Genomic DNA, 19,456 nt, shown 5'->3' on the forward strand with positions numbered 1-19,456 from the left:
AGGAAGAGGGAGGGATGGAGGAGGGGAAAGGGAAGTGAGGGGGGGAAGGGAGAGGAGAGATAGGGAGGGGAGAGGGTTGTACTTAACGTTGTAATGGTCATTTCCTATGCTAAATTCTTAAAAGTTGTAAGTTGGTCAAAATTTATTGGACTTCCGCCAAATTCGTTGTAGTCCAGTGTTCAACCACTCGAGCGACCACCAAAACTGAAAACAGAAATCAAATCAGAGTTAGAATAAACCCACGAGGTCCTGGAGAACATTTGAGAAGATCATCTGACCCATCAATCCCCACGTTGTCCTTAAAAACCGTAAGTTGTTCAAAATCCATCGGCTTTTCACTGAATTTGTTACCAGGGCATTTGTCGACCTAAACTTTCTACTAAAACAAAAACAACTAGAACGGCACTCAGTAGAGAGCAAACCTCTGCCTGGTTGGCCACATCACTCAATGGTGAAGAATCACTTTTTAAAATTCTACTAGCCGGATCCGGATCCGGATCTTCACCAAAATTGAATCGATTCCTCCTCGTCAGACACCCAACCTGTCCATCAAGTTTAGTCCAAATCCGTCCACAACCTTTTGAGATATCCTGCTATGTATCGTTGTTGGCCCTATCTTATCGACCATCCTAAAATAATCCGAAAGCTTATAACCTTATGCATGCAATGATATTCATAACATTAACAAAAACCTTCATTTCGGACAGATGGAGGAGGGGAAAGGAACTTGATTTCCCCGTAACAAAAAAAACAAAAAAAAAAAACCTTCATTTAGGAACTTGATTCGCCGAAACCGCGTGGCCATCTTGCCAAGACCAAGCCGAGGCTCGAGGCCTATCGTCCATACTTTAAAACATTAATAAATCAAAAACTATAAGTGCTACAAACACAAGACTTACCTTATTCTTCACCAGACACCCTTGTCTTTCCAAATATCTACCCATATTCGCAGCTACGATGCAGGAAACCTGTCTCACAATGGTTAAGACCCAGATCACGCTCCCTGTTAGTAGGTGGACAATCTCAATGGGCTGAAACAAAATGGCGGTTTCTGAGAAAATGATTTTTAAAAAATGCAGACACGCACATACACCACATGAATACATGTACGCACACGAATGCCTAACCTTGTTTTTCGCTTCACGAGCACAAGGTAATATACATCATAGAGGCAATAAGTATCATTTATGTAGCCAGCTGGCTTTAGTGACCATTCTCTTTGGAACTAAAATGGCACTGCGTAGCGCGCACACCTCAGCAGGCTGAACAGTTTAAGGTTTGTATCCCACTGATAGGCAGGATCTGCTAACCCTAACCCTAACCCTAGCCCTAACACAAACAAACAGACTCACAGGGGTGAAAACATAACCTCTGTCCAACTTCGGTGGTGGAGGTAAAAAGCGTTAATTTATTTATTTATTATCAATAACATTATATGTGGGCTTCTCAGAAATCACTACGGAACGTAAAATAAGTAATTTTTATTTTATTGTTACTTTTTTGTTTTTAAAGTATGGTCAACTCTGTCCTCTGTAACGCATGACCGTTGGATTAATTGGTTAATTATTCAACCAATCTTATTACTAATAACATATTAAATATAATCTTAATTATTTTATGTTCCATAGTGTATTCTGGGATTTGTAAATGAATTTACAAATAATCATGCAGAGGATTTCACCATACAGTTTCAGATAGTATCTTAAGCCTGCTGTCTCATCTGCTAACAATTATTAGAGACAACGCAGTACCTTTCAAGATTAAAGTTATAATAAAACAGAAATTTGACATCCACAGGCAATTTAATAACAAAAAATCTTAGTTTTTATGGAGCTGCCAAGAGGCAAAAAAATCATTGTTTATGTAGTTACTCTATGTAGTTGCTTTGAGGATGATGGCAAAGTATCAGGGATGAGGCTGCATATCCACAGGAGTATCCAGTGAATCAAACCCTTCTTGCATTATAATTGAACATGTGCATTGCATTTGGCGCAGAAGATTGCCAAAACGACAGCATACGTTATGTGGAACACAAAATTATATGCCTGAACAATTAAAACCAACTGAACAATTAAAACTAATTGTAGTACTCATTTGTATATTTGAGAAAAAAACAGTAGGCTATTGCGTTCCAGTATCATGTCTAACTTCCAAATTCCGATCATGGTTGAGGGCTATTTTGGCAGCAACATACATTGGAGTAGTGGTACCACCTGTACACGGTAAATGATCAGCTTTTAAATGTCCATGACTTGCTTTGGACACCCTGATGCCTTGCAAGCTTTATCAGCTCTGTCAATGGATAGATGATTAAGATGCCGATTAACTTATGCAGTCATACTAAAATACACAATTTGGTGTCTGTCTGTCTGACATTGACAATTTTTGATTGAAAAATTGGAATTGATTGATATTGGTGACAATATTGTATGTACATTTGGTAGTTACTTGACTAATGTCAACCAATATTGACAGGAGGACTAAGGGTCACACAATGGAGGTTGAAGCAACTTAATTTGCCCCCATCCCCAAGGGGGTTTTCCACCTTGCACAAAATCCGTGTTAATAAGGTAGTGTTTCGTGGCGTTTTTCCAAGGCCGCTTCCAATAACAAAAGTAACAAGAAAGAGCAATCAGAGATTGCAGACCCTCGCCAGGACGTGTTTTCAGTGGTTTTTAAGGCTTTTGTGTTGAAACAAATATGGTGGCCGAACCACGTGACCAATGACGTCATCGTTATTTTTTTTCCTCACATATATATCCCCAGATGATGCTCAAGAAATTTCATCTTGATCGGATGACGTTTTGTACTTGTCGATTTATGACGTCATAATGGAGGCACCTATTACATCATCATTAACATATGTTATTCCACATGGAGAGCTCTTTACAATGAGCCATGTCTCATTTTTTCTATGCAGTGCTTTCAGAGATATAGAGGTGCAAATTTTTCCGGTTTTTACAAGATGGCGGCCGAACCACGTTACCGATGACATCATTATTTTTTTACTCCACCAATTTATTCCGAGATGATGCTCAAGAAATTTAATCTTGATCGGATGAAGTTTTGTACTTGTCGAATTATGACGTCATAATGGAGGCACATATGACATCAACATTAACATATTTTATTCCCCATGGAGAGTTCTTTACAATGAGCCATGTCTCAATTTTTTATATTCAGCGCTTTCGGAGATATAGAGGTGCAAAATTTTTCGGTTTTTCCAAGAGAGCACCCATACCACATGACCTATGACGTCATAATTATAATTTAAAATTCCACATGTGGAGTTGCACCTATGGTGAAACTTTCCTGTCAATCAGACCAACGGTTGCAGAGAAAATTGTATTTATTCTGTGTGGACAAACAGACAAACTAGAAAACGGTCAGAGACCGAGGACGTGCTGGATTGTACTTTTTTTTTTAATCGGCCATTTTGGATCAAAATAAAAATACATAAGGACATGGGTTGAATCCCTGCTTGAGAGAAAGCCAACCCACTCCCCGCCATCACGGTCGTCTCTCCAACTCACAATCCCACGAGATATGCAGAAAGGACGACCCAAAACCAATTATCTTCTTTTTGATTCGTATATAAACATCATTAAAAGTAAATAATGACCTCCGCCAAAGTTCAAACGACGTGAGTTTAATCTCTACATGAGAGAATTCCACATAGCTATTTGGGCGGTGTATAAGCTAACAGATCGCTGTCTCCATTGATCTTGCCAAGGTCGTAACACCTATCGGCTCAAAATCCTTTTAACTGTTGACTTGGTAGTTTTTACAATGAAGGAAACACGTATCGGGAGTGCATACGACATAGCGATTGTGAATGTGACAGCTCTGAGGTGTCTTTCGCTTCACATCGCAGTAAGGGCGAGCACCAACATGGCGGCTGTAAGATTAAAATCTGGCTTCAAGCCCCCTCACCACCCAAAATCTATTCCGGCAAGTAACAAACGGACAAACAGACAGGGGTGAAAACATAACCTCCATCCACCTTTGGTGGTGGAGGTAACGAAATCAGGATGAAGGTCCCAATGAAATCCGCCTCATTGCGGCTTCATTTAAACCGTCGAATCCTTCCGGTGTATCACTCTGCCTCGTCCCGGCTTTACGCTGCGGTCATGATTTTCACGTTTTGGGTGACCTTGAGCTTGACCTTGGGCCTAGAGAGTTAAAAATTGGGCAGAGTCAATTCCAGGGCAAGACAAATATGTGTGTAAAGTATGGCGATGCTATATGCAACAATGTAGACATGGTACTGCACACAAGCAGACAGACAGACTAGAAATTGGTCAGAGACCGAGAACTTGCCGGAATGTACTTTTTTATCGGCCATTTTGGATCATTAAAAGTAAATAATGACCTCTGCCAAAGTTCAAACGACGTGGGTTTAATCTCTACATGAGAGAATTCCACATAACTATTTGGGCGGTGTATAAGCTAACAGATCGCTGTCTCCATCGATCTTGCCAAGGCCGTAACACCTATCGGCTCAAAATCCTTTTAACTGTTGACTTGGTAGTTTTTACAATGAAGGAAACACATATCGGGAGTACATACGACATAGTGATTGTGAATGTGACAGCTCTGAGGCGTCTTTCGCTTTGCATCGCAGTGACGGTGAGCACCAACATGGCGGCTGTAAGATTAAAATCTGGCTTCAAGCCCCCTCACCACCCCAAGCCTTCAACCAGACATATTAACATGCTCCTCTCCCTTCATTCCCGTTCTTCAAAGCAAAGCAGTAAAAATTGTTGTATCGCCATTATATATTAATAGCAACGGTACCCACCCAAAGGGCGGGGCTTTAATTTGGGGGGGGGGGGTTCAATTGGGAGGTGCAAATGATTGGGTGACCTTGAGCTTGACCTTGGGCCTAGAGAGTTAAAAATTGGGCACAGTCTATTCCAGGGCAAGGCAAATATGTGCGTAAGGTATGGCGATGCTATGTGCAATGATGTCGATGTAGTACTGCGCACAAACAGACAGACAGACGAACAGACAAACCAACCAACCAACATACTTGCCGGAATCTATTCCGGCAAGTAACAAACCAACCAACCAACATACTTGCCAGAATCTATTCCGGCAAGCAGGGCCGGCGCTACCATTAGGCCAACTCGGCAGCTGCCTAGGGCGCAGACATGAGAGGGGCGCATTACTGAACCTTAAAGGGTCACAGTTTTATACAAATTATTGTTTTAAGGAAAAACATAATAAAAGGAAAATATAATAGTTCATTGTTTATAATAGTGTAAGTGATTAATTTTGAGCATGTACGCTTCGTGGCATACGTCACATCCTGGTTGAAACAGATTTAGCCTCCTCCCATGCGCCTTCTCCCATACGTCAAATCTGGCATGTTCGAAACGCTGCCGCCATTTAGTCGTTGGGCGTATGGATTGATCATCGTCAGGAAAACGGGAGAATTAATAAATCGAAGTTGGCCAAAAAAAAAATTTGGGTGGTGGGGGGGGGGGGGGGGATGCAAGTAGCTGGCCTAGCCTAGGGCGCAAAATAGTCTGGCGCCAGCCCTGCCGGCAAGTGACAAACCATCCAACCAACATACTTGCCGGAATCTATTCCGGCAAGTAATAAACCAACCAACCAACCAACATATTTGCCAGAATCTATTCCGGCAAGTAACAAGCCAACCAACCAACATACTTGCCGGAATCTATTCCGGCAAGTAACAAACAAACGGACTCAAATGCAATACCCTCTCCTCTGGCGACGGTAATAACAATACTTATGATAACAGCATAATATTAATGTTATTACAAAACAAAAGAAATACTACTAATATCCCGTCTCCCCAAGAGTTTTTCCTCCTTGGACAAACACCAGGTTAACGTTTATAAATACCTTATCGTGGCATTTCGTGTGGCACCTTAAAAATATTATTAACCACAAACACATATGATTACCTTTTGAAACAGTCGCTACTGCTGTTTAACGCTAAATTGAAAGGGATGAAGCCCGGGGTGGTTCATTTACTATGCAGCTTGCTAGCGCTTGCCAAGCCAGCCGTTCCTTATTAACGGTTTCAAATGGAGTGCTTGCTCGAATGCCTAAGCCACTTGTTGAGCGCTCTACAAGAAACTTGGTAACTGCACACATACCTGACGTTCTTGATGCCCGAGCCTATATTTCCTGTAATCTATATAACTCAAATAGGACAATAACATGACCCGTCCTGCTGCTCCCATACGGAGTGAGTGTACAAGTAGATTTGGAAAAATGCAATACCTGAGCAGACTCGAAATAAATGTTTGTGTGGCTCTTTATTAATTTATTCATTTTCTCCTTTCCATGTGCTTGTGAGGCAGCAGGCTGGCTGCGACCATGTGCTTGGCTCCAAAGTGCGAAGAGACAAGTGTGGAGTCTGCGGTGGAGATAACACATTGTGCCGCACCGTGTCTGGCACATTCAACACTGTTATCTATGGTAGGCACAACTGTATGTTTATGTTGTTATTGTTGTTGACGTAGCTGGAAGGAGGTCAGTGGAATTACATTCAAACCTGCAGTTCTCTGGTTTACAGGCAGGATTGCAGGCCACATCTGCTGCCTCCTGATTGAGAACCTGATAAAGATATTCCACGTATTCAGTCACAGCAACAAACATCGATGTTCGACAGCAGAGTTTCTCTGGTGGTCCAGATGATGACAACTACTTGGGTGAGGAATAGTGACTGCAGAGAAGTGAATTAATCATTGAAATCTCTCTCTTTCTTCCTCTCTCCTTCCCTCCTCTTCCTCTTCGTGTCTTTTTCTCTCTTCATCTCCCTCTTTCCCTCTCTCTCATACCCACTTCCTCTCTCTTTCACAAAATATTGGCTTGATCACTATCCTACAGGGATTGTTGATCATTATTTGATTAAATGTCAGGATTGTAAAATTTACTTTTGGTGCAGGGTTTTCCTATTTTTGGTTCTGTTTCTATATGACAACATATTGATGCTGATTTGGGTGATACAATATAACCCAAAACGGCATCAGCATGATGTCAATTTCAATTTGCCCATTAATGGAAAGAGCATCAATGTTAAAAGAGCATTAATTTAATGAAGCATTTGTTAAAAGTACCATTTAAAAAAGTGGTGTCACAGTACCTAGCCCAGGCAAAAGCCTTGCATGAAATAAAATTATTTTTTGTCTCGTGGATCATTTAAAAAAGCAGAAACAGTAAGCTGTTATTTATGACTGGATACATTTTATTATTTGGATACGTTTTATTCTTCGGATACATTTTATTATTCAGATACATTTTATTATTGGGATACATTTTATTCTTGCGATACATTATATTATTCAGAAACATTTTATTCTTCGGATACATTTTATTATTCGGATACGTTTTATTCTTTGGATACACATTATTATTTCGAAACATTTTATTCTTTGGATACATTTTATTCTTCGGATACATTTTATTATTCGGATACATTTTATTATTCAGAAACATTTTATTCTTCGGATACATTTTATTATTCGGATACGTTTTATTCTTTGGATACACATTATTATTTCGAAACATTTTATTATTTGAATACATTTTATTATTCGGATACATTTTATTTTTCGGATACATTTTATTATTCAGATACATTTTATTATTTGAATATATTTTATTATCCGGATACATTTTATTCTTCGGATTCATTTTATTATTCGGATTCATTTTATTATTCGGATACACTTTATTATTCGGATACATTTTATTCTTCGGATACATTTTATTATTCAGATACATTTTATTCTTCTGATACACTTTATTATTTGGATACATTTTATTCTTCGGATACATTTTATTCTTCTGATACATTTTATTATTCGGATACATTTTATTCTTGCAATAGATTTTATTATTCGGATACATTTTACTCTTCTGATACATTTTATTATTCGGTCCAAGGTATGTGTGTTTGTATTCTACTGGGGAAGAATACCTGATTGTTAGCACAGGTTTATCATATTATTTAGTAACTTTGTGTAAAATGTAAGAATTGAGAGAAACAAAGGACATCAGGCAGCGTTAATCAAAATGGTACAGTGGGGATCAAGGCCAACACACCACTTACATGTTGGACTTCACTTTACTTGCAACGTGTACTTGCTGGCCTCTTCATTTTATACCATGTTCATGGTGTGCATTTGTCATATATGCACTATACTTTGTGTTTATCCTGTTCTATTTCATACCATACATTAATTTTCATGAGGTGAAGGGAAACTGGGGAAGATGGGGAGTGGGATGAGCTGTATTTGTGTCCCCAAGGACAAAATTGGTAGTTACTCGTATTTATTATCGTCTTGTGTTATAAGGAATACGAGTAAAAAGTTCATGAAAATGACAGGATGGAACAGTTTATTCGACGGTGCAGCTTCGTGGAGCATGCCAAAGACTGAGGCCTCGGCCTAGTGTCAGGTGTACTTATATCTTCTTTATTTATGAGACATCCTACCGATGTAAATGAACATTTGTGTTACTCTGCGCACGTTGCACATCACGTGCAGCGAATTTGACCTCCCTGTGCCTTTTTGTTTTTTGTTATTAAAAAATAACGCTTCTGTACACCGCCCTTGAGGCTTGGTTACAAGCCACCGTCTACAATTCCAATAGAACCACCTTTGGAGGCCTTTTTCCGGCACTGTGGTCCCCTTTTTGAAGCAATGTTTCATGGCCGGATGTCCTTCTTGTTGCTAGAGTGAGATGTCCATGGAAGAAGTTTTGGGAACTGAGTGGCGTGCTGATGAGGAGGGGAGTGTCGAGGAAGCTGAAGGGAAAGGTGCATGCTGCATGTGTGAGAAGTGTTATGATTTATGGGAGCGAGACATGGGTAATGAACGTAGAGCAGCAACGAAGGCTGGAAAGGGTGGAAATGCGAATGGTTCGGTGGATGTGTGGAGTATCGTTGAGAGAGAGGAAGACAAATGATGAATTGCGAAAGATGATGGGAATAGAGCCTGTGATTGATGCTGTGAAGAGAAACAGGTTGAGATGGTTTGGTCATGTGTTGAGGAAGGATGAAAGTGACTGGTTGAGAAGAGTGATGGAAATGAATGTAGAAGGAAGTAGAGGATGGGGAAGACTGAGAAAGACCTGGCTGAAGATGGTGGAAGAAGAAATGCGGGCCAGGGGGTTAACAAGGAGAGATGCAGAAAATGGGGCAAAATGGAGAACATTCTCATGGGGACCGCAAGGCTAACCTCCGCTCTAGCAGGGAAAATGGCCTTAAAATGCATGTTGCTGTTTTGTTGTTGTTTGTCCTTCCTGCCACCAGCCTTGTTAGTCGCCTCTTGCAACAAACACGGAATTACCAGTGAACTGGTACTCAATTTGCCGACCACGGAAGGATGACAGGCTGAGTCAACCCACCTGGTGTTAATTCAGCGATCAACCAGGATTCCAACCCAGGATCCGAGGATCCCAAGCCGGCACCCTAACCGCTAAGCCAACACCAGGCTCTACAATTCCAATAGAAGAGGCATAATTCCTCTTTTATGGAAAATGTTTTTCGAGTTTGTTTTATCTTCAAAAATAGACAGTAGTGAACACACATTCGTGTTAAAAGATTGGCTTTAAAACCTACCCTTATGAAAGGGTCAGACATCTGTACAAACACGCAAACTGACATTGTGTTTTATATGGTAGATGATTTTTTAATGATGTACATAAGTTTGTAGTACTGTACTTTTGTTTATTAACACATCGGTTTCACATCTTCACATTGCCTGTAAGAGGTCAATCTGCACCAACTTCCTTAGGGTTGCAATTCACCTTACATACTAACAAGCAATCATCATTGGGTAATACATCATCGCTCCTACTCTTTGTGTAGTACACCATGGGATCTTTAACATCCATTAACTATGGTTGGTGGACAGGACGCACGGTTTAACGTCCATCCGAGAGATGGCGCACACATTGATGTAAGCATACGAAATAGTGAGATAGCCGGGCCGAGAATCAAACCCAGGGTGGGTACAGCTCAGAAGTGAGTGTGCCTTCTTTTAGGCCATCCTGCCAGCCCCAATCTGTATAATAATATACAGTGTTTCCAAATTTTCTGAGAAAGAATGCATTGAGAGTCACAATGCACATGAATCGCCATTGTGATATGGGACTGAAAATCACAGAGGCAGATTTTCAGAAGAGTTAGTGCAACTTTTGGTATACTTACTTACTTACTGCGTCGAGCTTGCTCGGCATTCCATGACACGTTTCTTCCATTCATCTCTGTCACTCATGGCATTAGCACTGTCACTCATGGCACTCATGGCACTCATGGCACTATACTTTTGGTATAAATGATTACAATTCAGCCCGAGCCCAAAATATGCAGTTGAACTTCCTTATCGCAACCCTGCTGCTCTTTCACTGTTTAGTGATGGGAACACTGCATGACGAATACGAGGCTCAATGATTGTAGACATACCAGAGATCAGCCCAAGCACAAGGCCCATGAACTACAGGTGTCCAGAGAACTGTGGATTATGGGATGAATTCTTTGGCTGAGCCAGAGAGTTTCAAGTTGTAATCTAATTTATGACATATTCTCTGTGCACTCTGATGTAGCGTGTTTCTACCAGGTTAAAATGCACGCGAAATCCCTTTAGAAGTAATAGTCCATGGGCCCGGACCCGAAATTTCACTAATTGGTACCACCCGAGGTGGCAAGTTCTAGTAATGATTTTTGGAAAGGTGCATGTATGTGGGATACATGCTGATGTGATAGCAATTCTGGACTGGTAGCTTAGTGGTAGTTATCAGCTATTTTATACCCGCACCCTGTGAAAAGGCGTTCGACGGTTCGGATTGATTTAGTCCATGTGTGAAATTTTGGGTACGGGCCCATGGACTAATTGGGCATATTAATCAGAAAGTACTGAGACAACGTAGATCCCAAAATTATCGCTTTATGTCTTATTTTAAACATACAATCTTCACATAGTGTAATTTTGGAATACAACAGCTACTATAATACACGTACGTGATTGTTATGGAAATTGTCACATAAACATGTCACAACATGAAAAGGTCACAACACATATTAATCAAACGGTTTTCTGAATCAAGGGAAAGAAAGTCCAGAGGCTGTACTGAGCTCATCTGCTGAGCCCATCTCAAGTACATGTATGCCACAATAGCTATAAACAGTACTAGTACTCAAATGTTATACAAAATGGTTGGAAATCACATACTAACAGAACTAACAGACTGTAGGCTATGTACCCGGTATGGTCAGGTAGTGCTTCACATAAAGATGAAATGACACAACACATTATCAAAATGTCTACATGTCTACATGTATTCTGAGGGTGTTTCCAGGGAAAGCACGTCCTGTGCTCTTCAGAATAATACTGAGTATGTCAATGTACCAAACTAGCGATATCATAGTCAGTCATCGAACTGCTCGTCTTCATCGGAGTCTCCGAGTTCGAAGGATTCTTCATCTTCCTGTTGTTTCTGGTTACTGCAGGTTTGTAGCTTGCACATGTCTGTGCATGACAGTCCATTGGTCAGGCATGTGCATTTTGGCAATTTGCAGGAACACCATTAATGGAACCTTCTGCGATCACACCAGACTCGATGCAGAGATCTCGCAATCCAGCATCTTGAAATCGCTTCCCTATTATTCCCATCAGTGTGCAGATGGTGTGGAATACTCCGAGCCTGGTGATGATGGTGTTTTGGAACTTGTCAGGGTGTTTCCATATAATCTCCACAGCCTTTGCATACAGTGCCTGGTCAAAGACACAGACAATCTTTGTCAGGTCCAAGGAGTGCATGATGTTCAGTGACTGGTTTAGCACTTCATTGACAGTCGACATTTGTGTCGCTGGAGCATTAATGGTAGGCAGGTAGCCTACATTGTCTGGAATGACTGTCACGTCATCTCGAGTCCGGATGTTGAAGCCTGTCCAGCTGCTGATTGATTGCTCTTCTTGTTGCGACATGCGTGCCATGACCCAGACAAGATTCTTCTCTTTGGCGAGCTGAGTCTCAGCTGCAGTGTCAGCATCTGCACTTTTGCTCTGTGGTGGTCCCACTCGTTGTCCAGCGTTGTATGCTGGTAGCATTGGTGGTGGTGCATCAATACTTCTCTGCTTTGTTTTTCCTACAGTCAGCATGGTTCTGGTGGACACTGGGGTGATTGGCTTTGCTTGTACGGCAATCCCATTCACTCTGTGAGATGTTCCTTCTCCACTGGTGGTCTCTTCCAGACGGTCGATATTATCCCAGGCTAAGGTTGTGAATATGCCAGGATGGATGTTACCTGGGAGGGCAACATCACTCCCTGATAGCGAGAGCTTTTGGAGACACAGAGCAGTGTCGATCTCTTCCATCTGAGAATAGGACACACTATGGCCGAGTCGGTTGAGGATGTGTATCAACTCTACATTCCCGGTCAGTGACTTGATAGCGAATGGCAGAACGATGTGCTTCGGGGGCTTTATCAGTCCACGTGTTACAGCATATACCATGTCATAGCCGAGTGAACACAGAAGCCGCTGGACTCTTTGAGATGCATGATCAGGGTCATTGGAACCTGTAAGTAGATAGCACAGGAAGACCATGACCGACTCTGGAATGGTAGTGTCCTCTGCTTCTGGTTTGACTTCCGGTGGCCAGGCTTGAGGGGCATCTTGGTTCTTGATGTCGGCTCTCATTTTCAGGGCTGCTTTGGAGACCACATCTTCAGCATGGAGGCCTTTCTGAGTATGCAGCTCTGCTTGTAGCGATTGGTATTGTTTGGCAAGTTCGTATATGGACAGGTTGTCTGGAAACAGGAGGAGTTTCCCTTTTCCCTCAGAGAAGATGTGCAGGGAGTCTGCAAACTCGCTTTCCAGTTTCCGTCGTATGTGTTTCTTGGTTGATTCCCTTACATGGGCAATACCAAGAGAGTTCATTGAAGCCACCAGTCTAGAAGAGAGATCAGTCATTGTCATCACTTGAGGATTGCCAAAAAGCTCCCTTCTGATGAACAGGAACAGCTCATTGTAGGCCTGATCCACAGCAGCGCCATACTGAGCTTCAGCATCATCATCTTGGCTTGCATCCTGTCCACTGCGAACCTCTCTTTTGGTATAGAACCGATAGCACGACCTATGATAGTGACCTTCTGCAGCTACCAGGTCTCTGCTGACTATGGCAAGGATTCTGCTGTCCATTTTCTCCATGGCTACATTCCTGATTGTGGCGTCAGCTCGCAGTTCTCGACATTGTATGAGGATTTCTCTCGTCTTCTGTCCTTTAGCATACTTGGTGTCTTTCTGGCAGAAAATGCACTCTGCCTCATAAGTCCTTGATGTGCTTGCACATTGTCTAGCTGCTCTCTGTGATCCTGTGTCTTGAGCAGGTTCACTGGCACTGGCACATTTGAGGATGCCATCAAGATGTCTTTTCATGGTGAAGAGACTGCGACATTTTCTGTGGTACTGGATTGTTGGAATCTGTCCATCAGGAAGGTTCGTAGCTAGTTTCAAAATTGCTGCATGTTTTCTGATCTGGGCTGCCCTCAGCAATGTTCTCCATGAGTCAATGTCTTGTAGTGAAACCAGCTTGTCTGTATTGTCATTGGAACAGTGGATGATGCACTCCACTCGTGGCCGCTTTAGTGGCAGGCTGCTTGCTCCGTCAGAGACCATGTTCAGTCAGTTTTCACCTGCAACATAGAATTATCAATCCACATTACTATGTTGCACAAATTAGTAGTCTGCCAGTCCTTAATTATATTTAATTACACTTAATTAGACTGGTGAAACCAGTGGACTGATATCTGAAAGCAAATCAAGCATTCATGACTGGACTTATTCTAACCAGGCTGCAAATGTATATCACCACTGATGAGGGGAAATCAGCACTTTACATATCTGTCATATATTTTCTGCTTAACTAAATAGACATAATTATTGCAGAGCCTCTTGTTCTTGCCTCACCTACCAGGAAGTATCCACCAGTGGCCAAGTATACGGAATACGGAAGAAAACTGGACACTGCCAGCATCCAACATATATTTTGTTCTTAACTAAGACACTAAAACTGAAGAAAAAGTTAGTTTCCACACATGAATAAATACAAGAATATGTATTATATAGTATAACATACATGTCTTTATTACAAACATCCATTTGCTAAGATATTTAAGCATGTTACATTGTCTATTCAGCTAAAAAAATGATTTGGAAGATGATACTAGTAACAACAGCGCGGAGTTGCGGTATCGCGATTAATGCAAAAACAGCTTTCCTGCAAGAAAAATGAAAAAGCTACCCATTTGGAATTGCTATCACATATTATTTTACTTATATGGGTGTAACAAATAAATTGGCACCATGGAACTTTTGCCACCTCGGGTGGTACCGATATCTGGTCTGGCCCATGGACTATAACCCTAAGTTTAAAATTTTAACTTTTAGAAACATTTTTCATTCCAACTTCTTTTTTCAGAGCCATATATTTGTTAGGTGTGTACTTTGAGGGAATGGATGAGGAGTGGTACGGGTGGTGGTGTAGGGGCATTGGGAGGACGAGGGAGGAGGACATGTTGGGGTTGGGAGTTACACACAAGTAAGAATGATAAATAACCCATAAGGCCTCTTTTGCTTTACCACCACATATTTCTGTGATCCACCTCTATTTTTAATGTTATACTTTAGGGGTCGCCAGTTTAGGAGTCGTGCAGCCCCCGAATCCATTCGGGGGTAGTCGAGGTCACCAGTTTAGGAGTCGTGGACGGCGAGAGAACGAGGCCATTTGGTTGAGTTCAAAGCATGTTTATTCGTACAGAACCCGGCACACTCTGGAAAGCCCGTTTATCGGGTAGCAATATATATACACATCATGCCGGAGCGTTTGCCTGGGAAAGGCGAGAGCGGGCATGCCCGGGCGTCCTAGGCGAGCCCTGGAAAGGCGAGGCTGGGCGTGCCCGGGCGTCCTGGGCGAGTCCTGGAAAGGCGAGTCTGGACATGCCCGGGCGTCCTGGGCGAGCCCTGGAAAGGCGAGACCGGGCGTGCCCGGGCGGCTCGGGCGAGCCTGGGAACGGCGAGTCCGGGCATGGTGATCGCTACCTGGCCGCGTCCTCGGTAGGTGCAAGGCGATTGTGTATACCCAGCGGTAACCGCTACACACGCCCCTCCAGAATCGACTTGCACCGGCAGGGTCAATTTAAGGGGGGTCCTGATGACCCCGCCGAAGCGACCCCTGGAGGGTCGTGGGGGGGGGGTCCGGTGTGGTGGTGGGTGGTCGAGCGGGGGGAACTGTGGACGGGGGGCGGCCTTGCCGCGACGTACTCAGCTGTGCGAAGCGCTGGGGGGACGTAGGACCGGGGTTGAGCCGACCGAGGGGCTGGTCAAGTCCTCGGGGGAGGCTGCCGAGGTTCCTCGCGGGCCTCCCGAGGTTGCAGTTCGCGGGTGCAGTGCCGAGAGGCTCGAGCAGTGCTCGGCGTCGGTGCACGCGAAAAGCGGTTGAGCCAACCGAGGGGCTGGTCAAGGCCTCGGGGGAGGCTGCCGAGGTTCCTCGCGGGCCTCCCGAGGATGCAGGATCGGAGAAGTAGTTGCGGCTGTAGCTGTAGAGTGAAGTTGGGCGAAGGTGACGAACAGCAGTGCGCGCGAAGGTAACGAAGCAGCCGTGCCGCGAACGTCAGAGCGCGCGCAAGAGATGAGCAGCAGTGCCACCCACATCGCGTAACTGCGTTCCTTCGGAGGGTCCTCGAGCGGGGTCGCCCCTCCGGTCGTAGAGGAGGAGCCGAGCGCGGTGCGCGAACCACATGGCCGCTCGTCGGTTCCAAAACTCCGGCAGCGCGATCGAAACCGCCGTGTTCGTTTGCAGCCCCGAATCCGTTCAGGGGTAGTCGAGGTCACCAGTTTAAGGGGTCACCAGTTTAGGAGTCGTGCAGCCCCCGAATCCGTTCGGGGGTAGTCGAGGTCACCAGTTTAGGAGTCGTGGACGGCGAGAGAACGAGGCCATTTGGTTGAGTTCAAAGCATGTTTATTCGTACAGAACCCGGCACACTCTGGAAAGCCCATTTATCGGGCAGCAATATATATACACATCATGCCGGAGCGTTTGCCCGGGAAAGGCGAGACCGGGCGTCCCGGGCGTCCTGGGCGAGCCCTGGAAAGGCGAGAGCGGGCATGCCCGGGCGTCCTAGGTGAGCCCTGGAAAGGCGAGGCTGGGCGTCCTGGGCGAGTCCTGGAAAGGCGAGTCTGGACATGCCCGGGCGTCCTGGGCGAGCCCTGGAAAGGCGAGAGCGGGCGTGCCCGGGCGAGCCTGGGAACGGCGAGTCCGGGCATGGTGATCGCTCCCTGGCCGCGTCCTCGGTAGGTGCAAGGCGATTGTGTATACCCAGCGGTAACCGCTACAATACAGTACTTCACATCATATTATGTGCAGCTCCCCTCATCCAATGTCTTTACAATATTGTTTTTTGAGTTTTTCCTCCATTTAAAAAAGTTTTTCTTCTTCTTCCTCCTCCTACCTCTGTTTATTAACTCGCGCCCCCTGAGCAGCAAGAGACGGGGTATTGTAATCACTTCTGACTGTCTGTATCTGTCTGTCTGTGTGCCTGTCCAGACCATAACGTTTTTTTAACCATTTGTGCTATGCTCATCAAATTTTCACCAAGGCTTTATTATGATAATATGGAGAAGGCAAATTAATAATTTTATCAAAAGGTTAAAGGTCAGCGTCACCTAAAATCATCAATTTTCATCCGATTGACCTGAAATTTTAATAATTTGCGTAGTGGGTCACTGAATTGATTCACCAATCAAAAGTTATAAGTCGATTGCTCTTTATAAATCAAAAGGTCAAAGGTCAAGGTTGCGTAAAATCACCAATTTTCACCCGATTGACCTGAAATGTAAAGAATTTGCATATTGGGTCACTGAATTGGTTCACTAATCAAAAGGTAGGAGTCGATTGGGGTTTTTTTTTTAGATCAAAAGGTCAAGGCTGCATAAAATTGTCAATGTTCATTTTTTTTGTTTTTTTTTACCGTTTTCGTTATTCTGAGCATACGAAAGAAGAAGAAGACATCTGAATACAAACGGACGCGCGGACGGGCTTTTCATTTTCAGATGCTTTCTAGTTTAACCTGCTATTTATGATAATGTATGGAATTTGTCATTAAGCCACTATGGCTTTTGAAGCTGTTTCAAGAAACATGACTAATATTTGCACCATGTCTGATCCTCATGTGATAATGCAGACAACACGTATAAATTTCCCTAATATATTTATTTTATTGACTTTTTGTGAAATATTCCTTGGAAACATTTGACTATTATGGAAGAATGGCAAAAGCATCCAGAATTCGCATTAGGTATACCATACTATTTTCCTGTGATTTCTAAACATTACTTTCTTCAATGATAATGCGCTTACTTGAACCATTGTTCACAATCTGAAACACGATGCAAATATTAACTAAAATTACAAAGGCTAATTGGATTTTTTCTATCTGGCATGTTATAAACATCAATGCCCTATGATCATCATCATGCCCTATTGTAATCGCATATGTGTAAACATCCTCCGTGATCCTTAGACATTGCAGAAAATCCATTTTATTTTAGAAATAAAATCCAGAAGATCCATTTTAGCTCTTACACGAGCCTCGATCTTGTATACAACAACAACAACAACAACAAAAATATATGTAGATATATAAAAGGATTGACAACAACAAAAGAGCAATGTTTATCAACCATTTCACTTTGCTTGACTGGACATCATGCTCTTCCATTTGCCCAAACCCTACAGCTCTAAAGAAGAGCCAAGGAGAGTTTGTGCTGAATGGCGAGTTTGTCGTTAGTGTTTACAAACGGGAAGTGAAGGTGCGTGGGGCTGTGTTGGAGTACAGTGGCTCAGACAATGCGGTGGAGAGAATCAACTGCACAGAGAGAATCGACGAGGACATTTTTCTGATGGTGCTCAAACCTCTCTTTTATTTATCCCCACACTTTAAAAAACGGGGGAATATTGTCATCGTCTCTGTCTGTCCGTCACGCTACCTCCTCCTAAACGGTTGGGCAGAAATTCACCAAACTTGAAAGTTATGATCACCACATGGTAAGAAGGTGTGAGAGCAGTATCATTTTTTCTTTTCCCCACCCTCTGTGCCCCGGGGTAGGGTCAAAAGGCCAAATAACATAAAATTCAATTACGGGCACATTTTAAAGCATTTTTTATTAAAACTTTGTATACGCAATCAACAATGGGGGGGGGGGGGGTGCATGAAATGGTAAAAAAAAAATTTGGATTTTACCCCCAGTTCATGCCCCAGCTGGAGAGAATTAACAGTTCATGCCCCCGGTTCATGCCCCAGGCGGAGAGAGAGGTGGGGACTTCGGGTCACAGTGAGGAATCAAAACTGAACATTGTTTTATCTCTAAATTTTATATATGGGTCATTCTTTCTGTCATTCTTTCTGTCATTCTTTCTGTCATTTTGCTGTCATTCTTTCTGGTTGAACTTTCTGTCATCTTTCAACTTTGTTTTAGGTGAGAAGTGTGGGTATTTATGATCGTGCGCCATCGACTTTGCTCTACTTCTTTACTTGTGCTCTTGGCTCTGTCGTATTGTACAACGAAGTATATATTTGCTTTCCCACAAGCATTATGTCCTGGAAGGAGTCCATTTCAAAGGAGTATAAGTTTTTTGTTGTTGTTATGCTGAACAGGTGCTGGCTGTGGGAAAACTTTTTGGCCCTGACATCCGCTACTCATTTAGCATTCCCGCAGCAAACAAGGTGGAACGCTACATGTGGGATGCTAATGGGGAGTGGACTGACTGCACCAAAGTCTGCCAAGGTAGATGGCAAATGACACTCAATGCTGTTAATTTAAGAGCCACCCATGTCTTAACGTTTCTGAGTTTATCCCATTATATCTAGAGAGAATGTTTATGCAACAGTAAGATACAGGATAAAATGTTTTAGTGGGAGAAAAACTTTGAAATAAGGATAAAGGAAATTCTAATTACACTCACACGCACACACACACACACTCACACACACACACACACACACACACACACACACACACACACACACACACACACACACACACACACGTGGTAGGGTTGGCAAGGAGGAAGATCTGGAAGAAAATAGAGAATGGAGGAGGATTGAAGAGGGGTTCATTCATGCATAATGCATATGCAGCACTTGGCTGCCATATTTGCATCATTTCCAGGTGTATGGGAATGCCACTGATGCATTTCCTACTGTAGATCGGGGTAGGAATATAGAAATTTGCCATTTTGCTGGCACACAATGGCCTACTCTTTTTAATGAACCGTGGGAACTTTAGCATTTAATAGCAAATGCTCGCAGATGGGGCAGCCAGCTTACGATGTCCAAAAATGAAGAGAGCAAAGAGAAAGGATGTTGAGAAAAAAGGGGATGGAGGGCATTGGATGTAAAGGGAATGTGAGG

The 19,456-nt window shown here is 43.1% G+C and overlaps 1 protein-coding gene across 1 annotated transcript in view; it reads left to right on the forward strand.

Annotated features, from left to right (window-relative positions):
* LOC137424913 (A disintegrin and metalloproteinase with thrombospondin motifs 9) overlaps positions 1-19,456 on the forward strand; it is a 218,665-nt gene that overhangs the window by 138,314 nt on the left and 60,895 nt on the right. The window contains exons 15-18 of the mRNA XM_078776082.1: positions 6,339-6,472; positions 6,604-6,689; positions 17,782-17,948; positions 18,701-18,830. Coding sequence (XP_078632208.1) covers positions 6,339-6,472; positions 6,604-6,689; positions 17,782-17,948; positions 18,701-18,830 — 517 coding nt within the window. The remainder of the gene's footprint in view (positions 1-6,338; positions 6,473-6,603; positions 6,690-17,781; positions 17,949-18,700; positions 18,831-19,456) is intronic.

Source organism: Myxine glutinosa, chromosome 4 (assembly GCF_964187855.1).
Source record: "Myxine glutinosa chromosome 4, kmMyxGlut1.1, whole genome shotgun sequence".
In the NCBI taxonomy this organism is placed as follows: Eukaryota; Metazoa; Chordata; class Myxini; order Myxiniformes; family Myxinidae; genus Myxine; species Myxine glutinosa.